Source organism: Protopterus annectens, chromosome 17.part0 (genome assembly GCF_019279795.1).
Source record: "Protopterus annectens isolate FY-2018-M chromosome 17.part0, PAN1.0, whole genome shotgun sequence".
Taxonomy (NCBI): Eukaryota; Metazoa; Chordata; order Ceratodontiformes; family Protopteridae; genus Protopterus; species Protopterus annectens.
This window is the reverse complement of record NC_056751.1, coordinates 544502741-544522858: the sequence shown is the minus strand read 5'-3', so window position 1 is coordinate 544522858 and position 20118 is coordinate 544502741. Positions and strand designations below refer to the sequence as shown.

General features: G+C 37.6%; 1 protein-coding gene across 1 annotated transcript in view; it reads right to left on the bottom strand.

Moving 5' to 3' along the window:
- Positions 1–20118, bottom strand: part of LOC122791458 (mucin-2-like) — a 111427-nt gene that overhangs the window by 34788 nt on the left and 56521 nt on the right. The window contains exons 27-28 of the mRNA XM_044059203.1: positions 7639–19529; positions 1258–5303 (exon numbers count right to left, since the gene is read on the bottom strand). Coding sequence (XP_043915138.1) covers positions 1258–5303; positions 7639–19529 — 15937 coding nt within the window. The remainder of the gene's footprint in view (positions 1–1257; positions 5304–7638; positions 19530–20118) is intronic.

The window sequence follows — 20118 nt, the reverse complement described above, 5'->3', positions numbered from 1 at the left end:
GGCTTTGCATAGCTAACTTTGTAGGTGACTGCAAACAGAGTGTCATTGTGAAGTCTGCTAGTGACACTCACATACTCCACAAAGATCTAGGCCAGATGAACATCTGCTTTAATGACCATGGCCTCATCTTGAAAACAAAATTCTAACCGTTTTGCTTTGCTATAATACAAGAGGCTTTATTCTGTCAAAACTTAACCTCCCCTGGCCTGATAAGGTATGTAACATACGACATACATAATGCAAGTATTTATTTGCATGATGCCTCCATGTGGATCATGTGTCTACTGTGGTAAAGAAGGCTTTCTACACAGTACACTTGATTAGCAAAGGCATCGCCTCTAGAACAAAGGAAGTAATAAGCCCTCTATACTCGTCTCTAATAAGGCCCATAATTCAGTATAACACCCCTTTTAGCATTTACCATATAAAGCACCTGCAGCAAATGGAGACACATCAGAGGTTTCTAACTAAGAAGATAAAGGGACTCCAGCACGTGCTTTAAACAGACCAACTAAAGTCCCTTTTACTATACTCAGCATCGTATAGACTTCTTAGGGGAGACTTATGTGTGGCTTACAGAGCAATCTCTGACACAAACCTAATGAATTTGCTGCACACCTGTAAATCAACTGGGACTGGAGCTACCCATTTCTGGGACCTAAATATGGCCTGCAACTTGAATAGGACTTGTTGGAGGGACAGATTTGTCTCTCACACACTGCAACATCTTTGGAATAGACTTCCAATTCATACGAAGCAGAGTACCTCTATGACAGTGTTCATAAGGAACTTGGATGAGTGGATGGGGCACTGTAAATTCTTACCAGGAATAGTGCTCATAACCATTCTGGAGATGGGCAGTCAATAATAAATCCAATCCTGGCATTGGGATGAAGTGTTTAGTCTTGAAATGATCTCTGGGTTCATACCTTAGTAACCTCCTATGATCCCATGACTTTAGACTGGAGGGATGGGGCTTCTGTGGAAGTGACTTCCCATCCTTCATTACCCATCCCCTACAGAAGGATAGCTGGTCTTCAGTCTCTCATTCTATCCTTTGGGCTGACCTCTAGCACCTGGGTAGTTAATCAAACCTAGGTCACCAGCACTGCCCTTTCATGGAACTAGACCTGTTCTTATTGCTAATGCATGTTTTCATAGTCTAATAATCTTTCAGTGCTCAAGCACTAAATCTTTCCCAATTAATCTGAGCATTCACTATCATAATATTTCAGTTACATTTTGTTTAGAGCATACCATTTTAGGTGGCACAAATCCACCACAGCTGGTTATTGGAGTGCTTGTTGGAATGAACAGGGTTGTTGCAGGCTGAGTCTTGAATGTTTCTTGCTTTGTTGTTGAGGCAGTTTTCGTAGTTGCTGACACTGTTACTTTTGTAGCACTTGTACCATTTCCTTGCTTTGTTGAGAAAGTGGTGTATATTGTTATAGCTTTCATAGTCTTGGATGAGTTTTCTTCGGTCGTTAGTGCCGTTCTTGCTTTTGTTGATAGTTCAGACTTAGATGTATTCTGCTCATTTGCTGTAGTTCCTGTATTTGCTGCTACTGTTATTTTTGTAGTAAAGGTACGATTTTCTATCTTTGTTAACGGTGTGAATGTAACTGTCTTCATAGTTGCTGGTGGTTCTGTTTTGGGTGTTGACATGGTTATAGTCGTAGAACCTGTACCATTGTGCACCTTTGTTGAAGATGTAAATGTAGTTAATTTCATTGTTGTTACCTTTTCAGTCTTGTATGTGTTTTCTTCTGGTGTTGAAGCAGTTCTTATGTTTGCAGACATAGTTAATTTTGTAACTGTCGTATCATTGTTTATCTTTGTTGAAGATGTGAATGTAATTAGCTCCTTTGTTGTTTGTTGACTTTTGGATGTCTTTTGCTGACCTGTTGAAGGAGATCTTGTATATGTAGATGTTTGATACTTTGATGTATTTTGTTCAGACGTTGAGGCAGTTCTTGTCTTTGCAGACATGGTTACTGTTGTAAATGTTGTACCACTTTGCATCTTTGATGATGTAATAGGAGATATCTTCGTTGATGCTGGCCGAGTTTTTTGCTCAATACTTGTAACATATCCTGTGTTTTTAGATGGTTGAGACTGGCTTATTTGTTGCTTGGTTGTTGAGACAGTCTTTGTGCTTCCAGGCCTAGTTACTTTTGTAGCACTAGTAACCTGCACAGATCTTGTTGCAGAGGAAAGTGTAGTTAGCTTTGTTGCTTTTGTCTGTGTCTTGGAGGTTGTCTGCTTACTGCTGGTTACTTTTGTAGCACTAGTAACCTTCCCAGATCTTGTTGCAGAGGAAAGTGTGGTTAGCTTTGTTGCTTTTGTCTGTGTATTGGAGGTTGTCTGCTTACTGCTGGTAACTTTTGTAGCACTAGTAACCTTCTCAGATCTTGTTGCAGAGGAAAGTGTAGTTAGCTTTGTTGCTTTTGTCTGTGTCTTGGAGGTTGTCTGCTTACTGCTGGTTACTTTTGTAGCACTAGTAACCTTCACAGATCTTGTTGCAGAGGAAAGTGTAGTTAGCTTTGTTGCTTTTGTCTGTGTCTTGGAGGTTGTCTGCTTACTGCTGGTTACTTTTGTAGCACTAGTAACCTTCCCAGATCTTGTTGCAGAGGAAAGTGTAGTTAGCTTTGTTGCTTTTGTCTGTGTCTTGGAGGTTGTCTGCTTACTGCTGGTTACTTTTGTAGCACTAGTAACCTTCCCAGATCTTGTTGCAGAGGAAAGTGTAGTTAGCTTTGTTGCTTTTGTCTGTGTCTTGGAGGTTGTCTGCTTACTGCTGGTTACTTTTGTAGCACTAGTAACCTTCCCAGATCTTGTTGCAGAGGAAAGTGTAGTTAGCTTTGTTGCTTTTGTCTGTGTCTTGGAGGTTGTCTGCTTACTGCTGGTTACTTTTGTAGCACTAGTAACCTTCCCAGATCTTGTTGCAGAGGAAAGTGTAGTTAGCTTTGTTGCTTTTGTCTGTGTCTTGGAGGTTGTCTGCTTACTGCTGGTTACTTTTGTAGCACTAGTAACCTTCACAGATCTTGTTGCAGAGGAAGGTGTAGTAAACTTTGTTGCTTGTGTCTGTGTCTTGGAGGTTGTCTGTTTAAGAGTTGAAATCATTTTTGTGCTTGTAGGTGGCTTAGACATAAATGTCTTTTGCTGTGTTGTTGAGATAGTTCTTGTGTTTGCAGACATGGTTAGTTTTGTAGCAGTTGTAAAATTCTTAATACTTGTAGAAGACTTAAGGGTTGTTAATGTTGTTCCTGAATATGTCTTGGATGTTTTCTGCTCGGCAGTTGAAACAGTTCTTGTGCTTGCAGATGGCTGAGACATGGCTGTGTTTTGTCTCATTGTTGATCCAGTCTCTGGTTTTGACGTACCAGATATCTTTGTAACAGTTGCGGCACTCTGCACAGCTGTATTAAACATTGTTGATGGTCTTCCATTGCCGGATGTGATTTGCTTGAATGTCGAAGCAATTCCTGTACCTAGAGATGGGTGAGATGTGGCTGTATGTTTTTCAGTCATAGAAGCAGTTTGACTGTTTGAAGACCTGGTTACCGTAGTAGCATTTGTGTCATATTCCTCCTTTGCTGAGTGTGCTGTTAAGGATGTCACAGTTTGAATCTTAGTGTGTAGCTCAGATATTGACTCACTTGTTAGTTTTGTTAATGCAGTTACTTTTGTAGCAGCTGAAACATTTTCTTTCGTTGTCGAAGACAGGGATGTTACTTGGCTAGATGTCAACTGCGTATTCATTGTGGTATGTTGACTTGTTGAAGCAGTTCTTGTATTAGCAGATATGGTTTCTTTTGTTCCCTGTTCCACCTTTGTTGAAGCTGTTACTGGCATTAAGGTTGTTGTCTTATTAATTCTTGATGATGTAAGCTTAGCTGTTGATGCAGTTCCAGTGCCTAGTGGTGGGTAAGACATGGCTGTATTTTGCTTTGTTGTCAAAGCACTTTCTGTGCCTGGTAATCTAGTTACTTTAGTAGAGGTTATTTCACTTTTCATCTGCACTGAAGATGTAAGCAATGTTATCTTTGTAGATTTTGTTTCAGCCTTAGATGTGGCTTGCTCATGTGTTATTGCTGTTTTTGTATATGCAGATGTTTGAGAGATGGGTGTAGTTTTTCCCACTGTTGAGGCAATTCTTGTGTTCTCAGATATGGTTACTTTAGTACTTTGTGTATCATTTTCTGTTCTTGCTGTCAGTGTAGGTTTAGTTAACCTGGTTGTTGAAGGTTCAGTTTTTGATGTTTGTGTAGAAGCAGTATGGTTTGTTAATGCAGTTCTTGAAGTGGTATGAGAGATGTATGTGTTATGCTCAGTTGTTGAAACAATTCCTGAATTTGCAGACATCGTTCTTTCTGTAGCAGCTGTTTTACTTTCCATATTTGTTAATGATGTAAGTGTAGTTGACTTTATAGTTACCGGTTGGGTCTTGGATGTATTTTGCTCAAGTGTTGAAAAGGTCCTTGTGTTTGATGATGGCTGGTATTCTCCTGTACTTTTCTGGGTCATTGTGGCAGTCCTTGTATTCTGCGATGTCACTGGTTTCATGCCAGTAGTTCCATTTTCATAACTTATAAAAGTTGTATGCGTTGCTGACAGAGTTTCAGATGTTGCTTTATGAATTGTCAAAGCACTTCCTGTGTTTGCTGAGATTGTTACTTTTGTAGGAGTTGTATCATATCCCTTCGTTGTTGGGTGTGATATGACTGATATTGCAGTTTGAATCATAGATGTATGCTGCTCTGATGTGGAAGCAGTTGATGTTTTTGCTAGTGTAGTTATTTTTGTAGCAGCTGTAACATTTTCTTTCTTTGTTGACGCCACTGATGTTACTTGGCTAGTTGCTGACTCTGTCTTCGGTGTGACATTCTGAATAGTGGAAGCAGTCCTTGTCTTTGCAGATGTGGTCTCTTTTGTACCAGCTGTACCACTTCCTTCCAGCGTTGAAGCTGTAAATGCTCTTGGGGTTGATGCCTCATGGGTCGATGATGAGGCCTGCTTCACCGTCGATTCCTTCTGTGTTGAAGTCGTAAGCAGTGATAATGCAGATGAGGTCTTTGATATATTTTGCTCAGCTGTTGAAGCAGTCCTTGTTTTTTCAGACGGCGTTACTTTACTGCTTACTGTACTATGTTCAGTCTCTCTTGATGGTGTACGTGATGCTACTGTAGGAATAGACATTGTACTTTTCTGACAAACATCACTATGCCTCTCAAGAGTACATTCCGCATTACACCATGCATAAAAACACCAGCCTGCATTGTCTGTAGTGTTATAGAATATTTCACCTGGAAAAGCAAATAGATGTTAAATTATTCCATTTATATAGCTTATTTTTCAATGTTTTTTACACTGTATTGTGCACATTACTTCTGCATTCTGAAATAGAGTTTTTTCTTTGTTTCAGCATCATAGTTTTTGTTTAGCAAAATACAAAGAAATATTAATGGAAAGATCATATTTTGTTCAACAAAAAGCACTTAAAATGGTGGACTAAGTCTAAAATAATGAAAGTGTTTGCAAATGGACTGTGTTTTCTTTTCAAGGATTTATGATAATACTGCTGTTAACTGTATTATTTAGCAGGAGTAAGAGGGGCATATCAAAACTTTTAAGTTGTGCAATATTTGCTGAGCCTAATAAATATTTGTTTACTCTACATGTCTTTTTTTTCACAGCAGCAAAATTAAAACTAGATCAGGCTTTCTAGGGACAATCATTTAAATTAAAATGACTACTTAGTAACCAATAGTCTCAGAAGGACAACGTTATCACTATACAGTAAGGAAGGGCAGGAATATTTAGTTCTGTTTACATTTAGTTTATTTAATTTCTTTATTTATATGGATGCACTAATACACTATTTCTGGCTACTTTTGAAGATGAATTTCATTGATTGATTTCAGATTGTCCATTGAAGCCAAACCTGTCATAAGTGTAATCAAAGTATAAAGGCCGCCTCCATAAACATGCAGTGCCCCATATCCTCTGGCAACTAATATAATAAACTGTGGGTCACTTCACCTTGGAATCAACTCCCAAAACATACTGTTCTAACTGAGAATGATTTTCAAGTAAGTGTACCAGCAACATTTCATAATGAGAATTTGTCTGAGTATTAAACACTAATTTTGCATTTCATTAATAGCATATCAAAACTGTTCTGTTTCTACTAATGACAAAAAGTGTTTCCTGTCAGAAGGTTTCATTTTAGGCTTATAAAATATAACCACACATGATTAGTTCTCACTGAGTACTTTTGCACAACAGACAGATAATCAGAGAATATGATTGACGGTGTCACTGTAGCACCTTGTTTATTAATTCATGTACGTGTTTGCTGTGATAACTGTAATCACTTTATTGGCTGACTGGTGAACCAATGCTTTTCAGCCAGGAGCCAGGCTACAGTGGAGCAGGGTACAATGTACAGAAGTCAAAAATGCTAATTAAAACGTGAGCTGGGTAATACTGCTGGCTGCATCAGTATGAGACTCTTATATGTATGAATGTGTATATGCACAAGTGTTTGTGTCTGTCTGTTTCTGTTATGTAGATGCTTATGTGTGCATGTATGGTGCGTGTGGTGAGTGTGGTGCGCGTGTGATTTTGTGTGTGTGTGTGTGTGTGTGTGTGTGTGTGTGTGTGTGTGTGTGTGTGTGTGTGTGTGTTTCTGTGTATGTGTATACACACACAGCCATATATTATTTTGGGAGACAAAGTTGGACTCTTGCCATTGAACCACTTAAACATTGATCCACAAAGGAATGAAAAAATAGAAAGAAAACAATGTTTTTCCAAGGGCAAGCCGCCCTGCTCCTTTCTAATTTCACTGCAACTTATATATACCAACTCTGAGATCACACTACATTGTGGAAAAAAAGCATATATCCCAATCCTGTACTGAAATCTCATAATGGCAAAACAGGTATTTTTCAGTCAGGTTATACTGATCAGCTAGTGCATGAGTTGACAAAAATATATAATATTATGTATAGCTAGTAACTTCCAGATGACACTCTGTTACAGCATGGACCATTACAATTCAGTATATCTGAATGAAGTCACAGAGAGATACTGCATCATACGACTAACAAAAATAACTCAGAAAATGACATTATAGGCTTTGAAGAGCCAGATTGTATAAGATAAGAAAGAAAATATTGTGAATGGAGTATGCAAAGAAATATAATAAATAAGCTACTGTGATGCATTACTAAAAGATTTTCACCTCATGTCTCATAGCAGTAAATAGCTATGAAGCCACCCTCATCTATTTCATCAAATGCTAGCAGTTACTAAATATACTTTCTGTCAGATGTTTTTTTTTTTTTACAGAGCCTAGACCTTCATTTGTTGCAGGCTCACATTTTCCTCTGTTTCTGTTACATCTAACTAATATACAAGTAGTATTAGTAATGGCTCTTTGTAGCTGTTTATGAAAGTTCACAATACACAGTTAAAGATATTAAAATGTAAGGTATGGATGTCTGACAATTAGGTAATAGTGTTTAATACTAAAGAGAGATAAAATAAGGAAAAGAAGGTTCGAGAAAAAGAAGGAGGGGGAGAGAAAGACTGCAATAAAGATATTAAGCATAAGACAGTATTAGCAGTACTAACCTGGAGGCACAATTACTCCATTAATACTGCAGACGCATTTTGTAGTTAGGAAAGTTTCTCGTGGTTTAGAGGTTTGACGGATTAATGTTGAGGTCAGTTCAGGCAGGTGTGTATGTCCTATTACTGTTGTGGTTGCCGGTAATGCAGAAATGGAATGATGAAGTGTCGATTCTGAAGGATGTGTTGCAGTTGGAGCTGTGATTGAGGTACTTTTAGGAATAGTAAACAAGTTACTTGTTAGTCTAGATGCCTCATGAGGAGTAGATTTCACCTTTGTCACTTCAACTGATGAAGTCTCTTCACCAGATGCAGTGTTACCAGCTGATGTCCTTTGAGATAATTTTGAAGTTGACCTGGCAGAACTTGTTTTGACCTCTTTTGTGGTAGAAGTCTCTAAATGTTTTTCAGAAGTAGTTTTCTCTGCATGTCTTGTTGTAATTACAGGTGAGATTGTTTGCTTGACCGTTGATTTAAACATTGTCTCAGCTGGTGTAGATTTAAAAGTAGGCTGGGATACACGTGCGGAGGTTGTTTTTAATTCCATTCCGGAAGTTGATGTAAATTGTTTGATAGGTGTTGTTACTTCTATATTTTCAGTTTTTTCAGGTGTAGTACGTGTAATGATAGTCGTTTTCAATGCTGGTGTTGTAGATACAAATTGTCCATGCTTAGTTGTTTCAGTATACACTGACATCAGTTTAGGTGTTGTGGTGATCTGTGGAGATGTGCTTTGTGTGGAACTTGTTTTGACCTCTTTTGTGGTAGAAGTCTCTAAATGTTTTTCAGAAGTAGTTTTCTCTGCATGGCTTGTTGTAATTACAGGTGAGACTGTTTGCTTGACCGTTGATTTAAACATTGTCTCAGCTGGTGTAGATTTAACAGTAAGCTGGGATATGCGTCCAGAGGTTGTTTTTAATTCCATTCCAGAAGATGATGTAAATAGCTTGATAGGTGTGGTTACTTCTGTCTTTTCAGTTTTTTCAGATGTAGTACGTATAATGATAGTCGTTTTGAATGGTGGTCTTGTAGATATAAATGGTTTATGCTCAGTTGTTCCAGTATACATTAAAGTCAGTTTAGGTGTTATGGTGAACTGTGGAGAAGTGCTTCGTGTGAAACTTGTTTTGACCTCTTTTGTGGTAGAAGTCTCTAAATGTTTTTCAGAAGTAGTTTTCTCTGCATGGCTTGTTGTAATTATAGGTGAGACTGTTTGCTTGACCGTTGATTTAAACATTGTCTCAGTTGGTGTAGATTTAACAGTAGGCTGGGATATACGTGCGGAGGTTGTTTTTAATTCCATTCCAGAAGTTGATGTAAATGGCTTGATAGGTATGGTTACTTCAGTCTTTTCAGTTTTTTCAGATGTAGTAGGTATAATGATAGTTGTTTTCAATGCTGGTCTTGTAGATGTAAACGGTTCATGCTTAGTTATTTCAGTATACATTGAAGTCAGTTTAGTTGTTATGGTGATCTGTGGAGAAGTGCTTCGTGTGAAACCTGTTTTGACCTCTTTTGTGGTAGAAGTCTCTAAATATTTTTCAGAAGTAGTTTTCTCTGCATGGCTTGTTGTAATTATAGGTGAGACTGTTTGCTTGACTGTTGATTTAAACATTGTCTCAGCTGGTGTAGATTTAACAGTAGGCTGGGATATATGTGTGGAGGTTGTTTTTAGTTCCATTCCAGAAGTTGATGTAAATGGCTTGATAGGTGTTGTTACTTCTGTCTTTTCAGTTTTTTCAGGTGTAGTACGTGCAATGATAGTCGTTTTCAGTGCTGGCGTTGTAGATACAAACTGTCCATGCTTAGTTGTTTCAGTATACACTGAAGTTAGTTTAGGTGTTGTGGTGATCTGTGGAGATGTGCTTCTTGTGAAACTTGTTTTAGCCTCTTTTGTGGTAGAAGCCTCTAAATGTTTTTCAGAAGTAGTTTTCTCTGCATGGCTTGTTGTAAGTACAGGTGAGACTGTTTGCTTGACGGTTGATTTAAACATTGTCTCAGCTGGTGTAGATTTAACAGTAGGAAGGGATATATGTGCGGACGTTGTTTTTAATTCCATTTCAGAAATTGATGTAAAAGGCTTGATAGGTGTTGTTACTTCTGTCTTTTCAGTTTTTTCAGGTGTAGTACGTGTAATGATAGTCGTTTTCAGTGCTGGTGTTGTAGATATAAATTGTCCATGCTTAGTTGTTTCAGTATACACTGACGTCAGTTTAGGTGTTGTGGTGATCTGTGGATAAGTGCTTCGTGTGAAACTTGTTTTGACCTCTTTTGTGGTAGAAGTCTCTAAATGTTTTTCAGAAGTAGTTTTCTCTGCATGGCTTGTTGTAATTATAGGTGAGACTGTTTGCTTGACTGTTGATTTAAACATTGTCTCAGCTGGTGTAGATTTAACAGTAGGTTGGGACATATGTGTGGAGGTTGTTTTTAATTCCATTATAGAAGTTGATGTAAATGGCTTGATAGGTGTTGTTACTTCTGTCTTTTCAGTTTTTTCAGGTGTAGTACGTGTAATGATAGTCGTTTTCAGTGCTGGCATTGTAGATACAAACTGTCCATGCTTAGTTGTTTCAGTATACACTGAAGTTAGTTTAGGTGTTGTGGTGATCTGTGGAGATGTGCTTCTTGTGAAACTTGTTTTAGCCTCTTCTGTGGTAGAAGTATCTAAATGTTTTTCAGAAGTAGTTTTCTCTGCATGGCTTGTTGTAACTACAGGTGAGACTGTTTGCTTGATGGTTGATTTAAACATTGTCTCAGCTGGTGTAGATTTAACAGTAGGCTGAGATATATGTGCGGACGTTGTTTTTAATTCCATTTCAGAAGTTGATGTAAAAGGCTTGATAGGTGTTGTTACTTCTGTCTTTTCAGTTTTTTCAGGTGTAGTATGTGTAATGATAGTCGTTTTCAGTGCTGGTGTTGTAGATATAAATTGTCCATGCTTAGTTGTTTCAGTATACACTGACGTCAGTTTAGGTGTTGTGGTGATCTGTGGAGAAGTGCTTCGTGTGAAACTTGTTTTGACCTCTCTTGTGGTAGAAGTCTCTAAATGTTTTTCAGAAGTAGTTTTCTCTGCATGGCTTGTTGTAACTACAGGTGAGACTGTTTGCTTGATGGTTGATTTAAACATTGTCTCAGCTGGTGTAGATTTAACAGTAGGCTGAGATATATGTGCGGACGTTGTTTTTAATTCCATTTCAGAAGTTGATGTAAAAGGCTTGATAGGTGTTGTTACTTCTGTCTTTTCAGTTTTTTCAGGTGTAGTATGTGTAATGATAGTCGTTTTCAGTGCTGGTGTTGTAGATATAAATTGTCCATGCTTAGTTGTTTCAGTATACACTGACGTCAGTTTAGGTGTTGTGGTGATCTGTGGAGAAGTGCTTCGTGTGAAACTTGTTTTGACCTCTCTTGTGGTAGAAGTCTCTAAATGTTTTTCAGAAGTAGTTTTCTCTGCATGGCTTGTTGTAATTATAGGTGAGACTGTTTGCCTGACTGTTGATTTAAACATTGTCTCAGCTGGAGTAGATTTAACAGTAGGCTGGGATATATGTGCAGAGGTTGATTTTAATTCCATTCCAGTAGTTGATGTAAATGACTTGATAGGTGTTGTTACTTCTGTCTTTTCATTTTTTTCAGGTGTAGTACGTGTAAAGATAGTCGTTTTCAGTGCTGTTGTTGTAGAGATAAACTGTTCATGCTTAGTTGTTTCAGTATACAGAGACGTCAGTTTAGGCGTTATGGTGATCTGTGGAGAAGTGCTTTGTGTGAAACTTGTTTTGACCTCTTTTGTGGTAGAAGTCTCTAAATGTTTTTCAGAAGTAGTTTTTTCTGCATGGCTTGTTGTAATTGCAGGTGAGACTGTTTGCTTGACCGTTGATTTAAACATTGTCTCAGCTGGTGTAGATTTCACAGTTGGCTGGGATATATGTGTGGAGGTTGTTTTTAGTTCCATTCCAGAAGTTGATGTAAATGGCTTGATAGGTGTTGTTACTTCTGTCTTTTCAGTTTTTTCAGGTGTAGTACGTGTAATGATAGTCGTTTTCACTGCTGGTGTTGTAGATATAAACTGTCCATGCTTAGTTGTTTCACTATACACTGACGTCAGTTTAGGTGTTGTGGTGATCTGTGGATAAGTGATTCCTGTGAAACTTGTTTTGACCTCTTTTGTGGTAGAAGTCTCTAAATGTTTTTCAGAAGTAGTTTTCTCTGCATGGCTTGTTGTAATTATAGGTGAGACTGTTTGCTTGACTGTTGATTTAAACATTGTCTCAGCTGGTGTAGATTTAACAGTAGGTTGGGACATATGTGTAGAGGTTGTTTTTAATTCCATTCCAGAAGTTGATGTAAATGGCTTGATAGGTGTTGTTACTTCTGTCTTTTCAGTTTTTTCAGGTGTAGTATGTGTAATGATAGTCGTTTTCAGTGCTGGCATTGTAGATACAAACTGTCCATGCTTAGTTGTTTCAGTATACACTGAAGTTAGTTTAGGTGTTGTGGTGATCTGTGGAGATGTGCTTCTTGTGAAAGCTGTTTTAGCCTCTTCTGTGGTAGAAGTCTCTAAATGTTTTTCAGAAGTAGTTTTCTCTGCATGGCTTGTTGTAACTACAGGTGAGACTGTTTGCTTGATGGTTGATTTAAACATTGTCTCAGCTGGTGTAGATTTAACAGTAGGCTGAGATATATGTGCGGACGTTGTTTTTAATTCCATTTCAGAAGTTGATGTAAAAGGCTTGATAGGTGTTGTTACTTCTGTCTTTTCAGTTTTTTCAGGTGTAGTATGTGTAATGATAGTCGTTTTCAGTGCTGGTGTTGTAGATATAAATTGTCCATGCTTAGTTGTTTCAGTATACACTGACGTCAGTTTAGGTGTTGTGGTGATCTGTGGAGAAGTGCTTCGTGTGAAACTTGTTTTGACCTCTCTTGTGGTAGAAGTCTCTAAATGTTTTTCAGAAGTAGTTTTCTCTGCATGGCTTGTTGTAATTATAGGTGAGACTGTTTGCTTGACTGTTGATTTAAACATTGTCTCAGCTGGAGTAGATTTAACAGTAGGCTGGGATATATGTGCAGAGGTTGTTTTTAATTCCATTCCAGTAGTTGATGTAAATGACTTGATAGGTGTTGTTACTTCTGTCTTTTCATTTTTTTCAGGTGTAGTACGTGTAAAGATAGTTGTTTTCAGTGCTGTTGTTGTAGAGATAAACTGTTCATGCTTAGTTGTTTCAGTATACAGAGACGTCAGTTTAGGTGTTATGGTGATCTGTGGAGAAGTGCTTTGTGTGAAACTTGTTTTGACCTCTTTTGTGGTAGAAGTCTCTAAATGTTTTTCAGAAGTAGTTTTTTCTGCATGGCTTGTTGTAATTGCAGGTGAGACTGTTTGCTTGACCGTTGATTTAAACATTGTCTCAGCTGGTGTAGATTTCACAGTTGGCTGGGATATATGTGTGGAGGTTGTTTTTAGTTCCATTCCAGAAGTTGATGTAAATGGCTTGATAGGTGTTGTTACTGCTGTCTTTTCAGTTTTTTCAGGTGTAGTACGTGTAATGATAGTCGTTTTCACTGCTGGTGTTGTAGATATAAACTGTCCATGCTTAGTTGTTTCACTATACACTGACGTCAGTTTAGTTGTAATGGTGATCTGTGGAGAAGTGCTTCGTGTGAAACTTGTTTTGACCTCTTTTGTGGTAGAAGTCTCTAAATGTTTTTCAGAAGTAGTTTTTTCTGCATGGCTTGTTGTAATTGCAGGTGAGACTGTTTGCTTGACCGTTGATTTAAACATTGTCTCAGCTGGTGTAGATTTCACAGTTGGCTGGGATAAACGTGCAGAGGTTGTTTTTAATTCCATTCCGGAAGTTGATGTAAATTGTTTGATACGCGTTGTTACTTCTGTCTTTTCAGTTTTTTCAGGTGTAGTATGTATAATGATAGTCGTTTTCAGTGCTGGTGTTGTAGATATAAACTGTCCATGCTTAGTTGTTTCAGAATACACTGACGTCAGTTTAGGTGTTATGGTGATCTGTGGAGAAGTGCTTCGTGTGAAACTTGTTTTGACCTCTTTTGTGGTAGAAGCCTCTAAATGTTTTTCAGAAGTAGTTTTTTCTGCATGACTTGTTGTAATTATAGGTGAGACTGTTTGCTTGATGGTTGATTTAAACATTGTCTCAGCTGGTGTAGATTTAACAGTAGGCTGGGATATATGTGTGGAGGTTGTTTTTAATTCCATTCCAGAAGTTGATGTAAATGGCTTGATAGGTGTTGTTACTTCTGTCTTTTCAGTTTTTTCAGGTGTAGTACGTGTAACGATAGTCGTTTTCAGTGCTGGTGTTGTAGATATAAACTGTCCATGCTTAGTTGTTTCACTATACACTGACGTCAGTTTAGGTGTAATGGTGATTTGTGGAGAAGTGCTTCGTGTGAAACTTGTTTTGACTTCTCTTGTGGTAGAAGTCTCTAAATGTTTTTCAGAAGTAGTTTTCTCTGCATGGCTTGTTGTCATTATAGGTGAGACTGTTTGCTTGACTGTAGATTTAAACATTGTCTCAGCTGGGGTAGATTTAACAGTAGGTTGAGATCTACGTGCGGAGGTTGTTTTTAATTCCATTCCGGACGTTGATGTAAATTGTTTGATACGTGTTGTTTCTTCTGTCTTTTCAGTTTTTTCAGGTGTAGTACGTATAATGGTAGTCGTTTTCAGTGCTGGTGTTGTAGATACGACCTGTCCATGCTTAGTTGTTTCAGTATATGCTGACGTCAATTTATGTGTTATGGTGATCTGCGGAGAAGTGCTTCGTGTGAAACCTGTTTTGACCTCTTTTGTGGTAGAAGTCTCTAAATATTTTTCAGAAGTAGTTTTCTCCACATGGCTAGTTGTAAATACAGGTGAGACTGTTTGCTTGACCGTTGATTTAAACATTGTCTCAGCTGGTGTAGGTTTCACAGTTGGCTGGGATATACGTGCGGAGGTTGTTTTTAATTCCATTCCAGACGTTGATGTAAATTGTTTGATACGTGTTGTTACTTCTGTCTTTTCAGTTTTTTCAGGTGTAGTATATGTAATGATAGTTGTTTTCAGTGCTGTTGTTGTAGATACAAACTGTCCATGCTTAGTTGTTTCAGTATATGCTGATGTCAGTTTAGGTGTTATCGTGATCTGTGGAGAAGTGCTTCGTGTGAAACTTGTTTTGACCTCTTTTGTGGTAGAAGTCTCTAAATGTTTTTCAGAAGTAGTTTTCTCTGCATGGCTTGTTATAATTACAGGTGAGGTTGTTTGCTTGATCGTTGATTTAAACATTGTCTCAGCTGGTGTAGATTTAACAGTTGGCTGGGATATATGTGCGGACGTTGTTTTTAATTCCATTCCAGAAGTCGATGTAAATGGCTTGATTGATGTTGTTACTTCTGTCTTTTTAGTTTTTTCAGATGTAGTAGGCATAATGATAGTCGTTTTCAGTGCTGGCGTTGTAGATACAAACTGTCCATGCTTAGTTGTTTCAGTATACACTGACATCAGTTTAGGTGTTATGGTGATCTGTGGAGAAATGCTTCTTGTGAAACTTGTTTTGACCTCTTTTGTGGTAGAAGTCTCTAAATGTTTTTCAGAAGTAGTTTTCTCTGCATGGCTTGTTGTAATTATAGGTGAGACTGTTTGCTTGACTGTTGATTTAAACATTGTCTCAGCTGGTGTAGATTTAACAGTAGGCTGGGATATATGTGTGGAGGTTGTTTTTAATTCCATTCCAGAAGTTGATGTAAATGGCTTGATAGGTGTTGTTACTTCTGGCTTTTCAGTTTTTTCAGGTGTAGTACGTGTAATGATAGTTGTTTTCAGTGTTGTTGTTGTAGATACAAACTGTCCATGCTTAGTTGTTTCAGTATATGCTGACGTCAGTTTAGGTGTTAAGGTGATCTGTGGAGAAGTGCTTCGTGTGAAACTTGTTTTGACCTCTTTTGTGGTAGAAGTCTGTAAATGTTTTTCAGAAGTAGTTTTCTCTGCATGGCTTGTTGTAATTACAGGTGAGATTGTTTGCTTGATCGTTGATTTAAACATTGTCTCAGCTGGTGTAGATTTAACAGTTGGCTGGGATATATGTGCGGACGTTGTTTTTAATTCCATTCCAGAAGTTGATGTAAATGGTTTGATACGTGTTGTTACTTCTGACTTTTCAGTTTTTTCAGGTGTAGTACGTGTAATGATAGTTGTTTTCAGTGTGGGTGTTGTAGATATAGACTGTCCATGCTTAGTTGTTTCAGTATACACTGACGTCAGTTTAGGTGTTATGGTGATCTGTGGAGAAGTGCTTCGTGTGAAACTTGTTTTGACCTCTTTTGTGGTAGAAGTCTGTAAATGTTTTTCAGAAGTAGTTTTCTCTGTATGGCTTGTTGTAATTACAGGTGAGATTGTTTGCTTGATCGTTGATTTAAACATTGTCTCAGCTGGTGTAGATTTAACAGTTGGCTGGGATATACGTGCGGAGGTTGTTTTTAATTCTATTCCGGAAGTTGATGTAAATTGTTTGATACGTGTTGTTACTTCTGTCTTTTCAGATTTTTCAGGTGTAGTTTTCAATGCTGGTGTTGTAGATATAAACTGTCCTTGCTTAGTTGTTTCAGTATACATTGAAGTCAGTTTAGGTGTTATGGTGATCTGTGGAGATGTGCTTCGTGTGAAACTTGTTTTGACCTCTTTTGTAGTAGAAGTCTGTAAATGTTTTTCAGAAGTAGTTTTCTCTGCATGGCTTGTTGTAATTATAGGTGAGACTGTTTGCTTGACTGTTGATTTAAACATTGTCTCAGCTGGTGTAGATTTAACAGTAGGCTGGGATATATGTGTGGAGGTTGTTTTTAATTCCATTCCAGAAGTTGATGTAAATGGCTTGATAGGTGTTGTTAATTCTGGCTTTTCAGTTGTTTCAGGTGTAGTACGTGTAATGATAGTTGTTTTCAGTGTTGTTGTTGTAGATACAAACTGTCCATGCTTAGTTGTTTCAGTATATGCTGACGTCAGTTTAGGTGTTAAGGTGATCTGTGGAGAAGTGCTTCGTGTGAAACTTGTTTTGACCTCTTTTGTGGTAGAAGTCTGTAAATGTTTTTCAGAAGTAGTTTTCTCTGCATGGCTTGTTGTAATTACAGGTGAGATTGTTTGCTTGATCGTTGATTTAAACATTGTCTCAGCTGGTGTAGATTTAACAGTTGGCTGGGATATATGTGCGGACGTTGTTTTTAATTCCATTCCAGAAGTTGATGTAAATGGTTTGGTTGGTGTTGTTACTTCTGTCTTTTTAGTTTTTTCAGATGTAGTATGCATAATGATAGTCGTTTTCAGTGCTGGCGTTGTAGATACAAACTGTCCATGCTTAGTTGTTTCAGTATCCACTGACATCAGTTTAGGTGTTATGGTGATCTGTGGAGAAGTGCTTCTTGTGAAACTTGTTTTGACCTCTTTTGTGGTAGAAGTCTCTAAATGTTTTTCAGAAGTAGTTTTCTCTGCATGGCTTGTTGTCATTACAGGTGAGACTGTTTGCTTAACTGTTGATTTAATCATTGTCTCAGCTGGTGTAGATTTAACAGTAGGCTGGGATATATGTGCAGAGGTTGTTTTTAATTCTATTCCGGAAGTTGATGTAAATTGTTTGATACGTGTTGTTACTTCTGTCTTTTCAGTTTTTTCAGGTGTAGTACGTGTAATGATAGTTGTTTTCAGTGTGGGTGTTGTAGATATAGACTGTCCATGCTTAGTTGTTTCAGTATACACTGACGTCAGTTTAGGTGTTATGGTGATCTGTGGAGAAGTGCTTCGTGTGAAACTTGTTTTGACCTCTTTTGTGGTAGAAGTCTGTAAATGTTTTTCAGAAGTAGTTTTCTCTGCATGGCTTGTTGTAATTACAGGTGAGATTGTTTGCTTGATCGTTGATTTAAACATTGTCTCAGCTGGTGTAGATTTAACAGTTGGCTGGGATATACGTGCGGAGGTTGTTTTTAATTCTATTCCGGAAGTTGATGTAAATTGTTTGATACGTGTTGTTACTTCTGTCTTTTCAGATTTTTCAGGTGTAGTTTTCAATGCTGATGTTGTAGATATAAACTGTCCTTGCTTAGTTGTTTCAGTATACATTGAAGTCAGTTTAGGTGTTATGGTGATCTGTGGAGATGTGCTTCGTGTGAAACTTGTTTTGACCTCTTTTGTAGTAGAAGTCTGTAAATGTTTTTCAGAAGTAGTTTTCTCTGCATGGCTTGTTGTAATTACAGGTGAAACTGTTTGCTTGACTGTTGATTTAAACATTGTCTCAGCTGGTGTAGATTTAACAGTAGGCTGGGATATACGCGCGGATGTTGTTTTTAATTCCATTCCAGAAGTTGATGTAAATGGCTTGATTGGTGTTGTTACTTCTGTCTTTTTAGTTTTTTCAGGTGTAGTACGCATAATGATAGTCGTTTTCAGTGCTGGCGTTGTAGATACAAACTGTCCATGCTTAGTTGTTTCAGTATACACTGACATCAGTTTAGGTGTTATGGTGATCTGTGGAGAAGTGCTTTTTGTGAAACTTGTTTTCACCTCTTTTGTGGTAGAAGTCTCTAAATATTTTTCAGAAGTAGTTTTCTCTGCATGGCTTGTTGTAATTGCAGGTGAGACTGTTTGCTTGACCGTTGATTTAAACATTGTCTCAGCTGGTGTAGATTTCACAGTTGGCTGGGATATATGTGCGGAGGTTGTTTTTAATTCCATTCCAGAAGTTGATGTAAATTGTTTGATGCGTGTTGTTACTTCTGTCTTTTCAGTTTTTTCAGGTGTAGAATGTGTAATGATGGTTGTTTTCAATGTTGGTGTTGTAGATATAAACTGTGCATGCTTAGTTGTTTCAGTATACACTGACGTCAGTTTAGGTGTTACAGTGATCTGTGGAGAAGTGCTTCTTGTGAAACTTGTTTTGACCTCTTTTGTGGTAGAAATCTCTAAATGTTTTTCAGAAGTAGTTTTCTCTGCATGGCTTGTTGTGATTGCCGGTGAGACTGTTTGCTTGACCGTTGATTTAAACATTGTCTCAGCTGGTGTAGATTTCACAGTTGGCTGGGATATATGTGCGGAGGTTGTTTTTAATTCCATTCCAGAAGTTGATGTAAATTGTTTGATACGTGTTGTTACTTCTGTCTTTTCAGTTTTTTCAGGTGTAGTACTTGTAATGATGGTTGTTTTCAATGCTGGTGTTGTAGATATAAACTGTCCATGCTTAGTTGTTTCAGTATACACTGACGTAAGTTTAGGTGTTACAGTGATCTGTGGAGAAGTGCTTCGTGTGAAACTTGTTTTGACCTCTTTTGTGGTAGAAGTCTCGAAATGTTTTTCAGAAGTAGTTTTCTCTGCATGGCTTGTTGTAATTACAGGTGAGACTATTTGCTTGACCGTTGATTTAATCATTGTCTCAGCTGGTGTAGATTTAACAGTAGGCTGGGATATATGTGTGGAGGTTGTTTTTAATTCTATTCCGGAAGTTGATGTAAATTGTTTGATATGTGTTGTTTCTTCTGTCTTTTCAGTTTTTTCAGGTGTATTTGTTTTACCATGCATTGTAGTCAGTTCAGGTGTTGTTCTATACACTTCTGTTGACCCTTTTATTTCTTTCTCAGTTGTCTTGATAGATTTCATAGATACTGATTCAGTTGTAGAACTTACATACCTTGTACTTTTAGGCTCTGTTGCAGTGAATGAAATGGTTGGCTTTACAGAAGTTTCTTCTTTGACACTTGTTCTTTCTACAGTTGAATATTTCGAAACTGTAGCTTTTCCGCTGGGGCTGACAAACAATGTGGATGCATATGCTGTGGTTGATAATTTTGATTCAATAGATGTGGTAGAAAATGTCAACGTTATTGGTGAGATAGATGTCAGATCACATGGTATATAACTGCAACACAAAATCCGAATTTCATAATTGTAGCACAGTTGTGTTGCTTGTTGGTCATTGTGACACACCAACCCAGATGAGTTGCTACATTGTAAAATTTGTCCTAGGTCTTCTATTTTCATTGCAGGAAAGTTTTTTGCCCTGCATTCCACTCCATTTGGTTTGGTACAGAAAACATATCCTTTAGCCCTTATGTTATCAAATGTTTCAAAGTCTCCACTTGTTTCTCCATATTCTGGACAGCTGACATCATACCAGTCGGTCCACTGACAAGCCTCCTGCAGACATTGTGCTGTTGTCGGTAGGGATGGAACTGCAAAACAAATAATTAATAAATATATATATATATATATATATATATATATATATATATATATATATAGAAAGAGAGAGAGAGTAAGAGATTTAAATATTTATTTTATGTTAAAATTTGTATTTTAGATAAAAATGTATCATCTAAAGAAAATGGACATTTTAAAATTTAAAATGTTGTCATCATCATCAACCTTCTTTTCTCAGGTTTACATGGGGCAGGGTTTTCACATCAGCAAAAGTCAATGTCCACTGTCAAGTGGTTAGCCATTTAAAA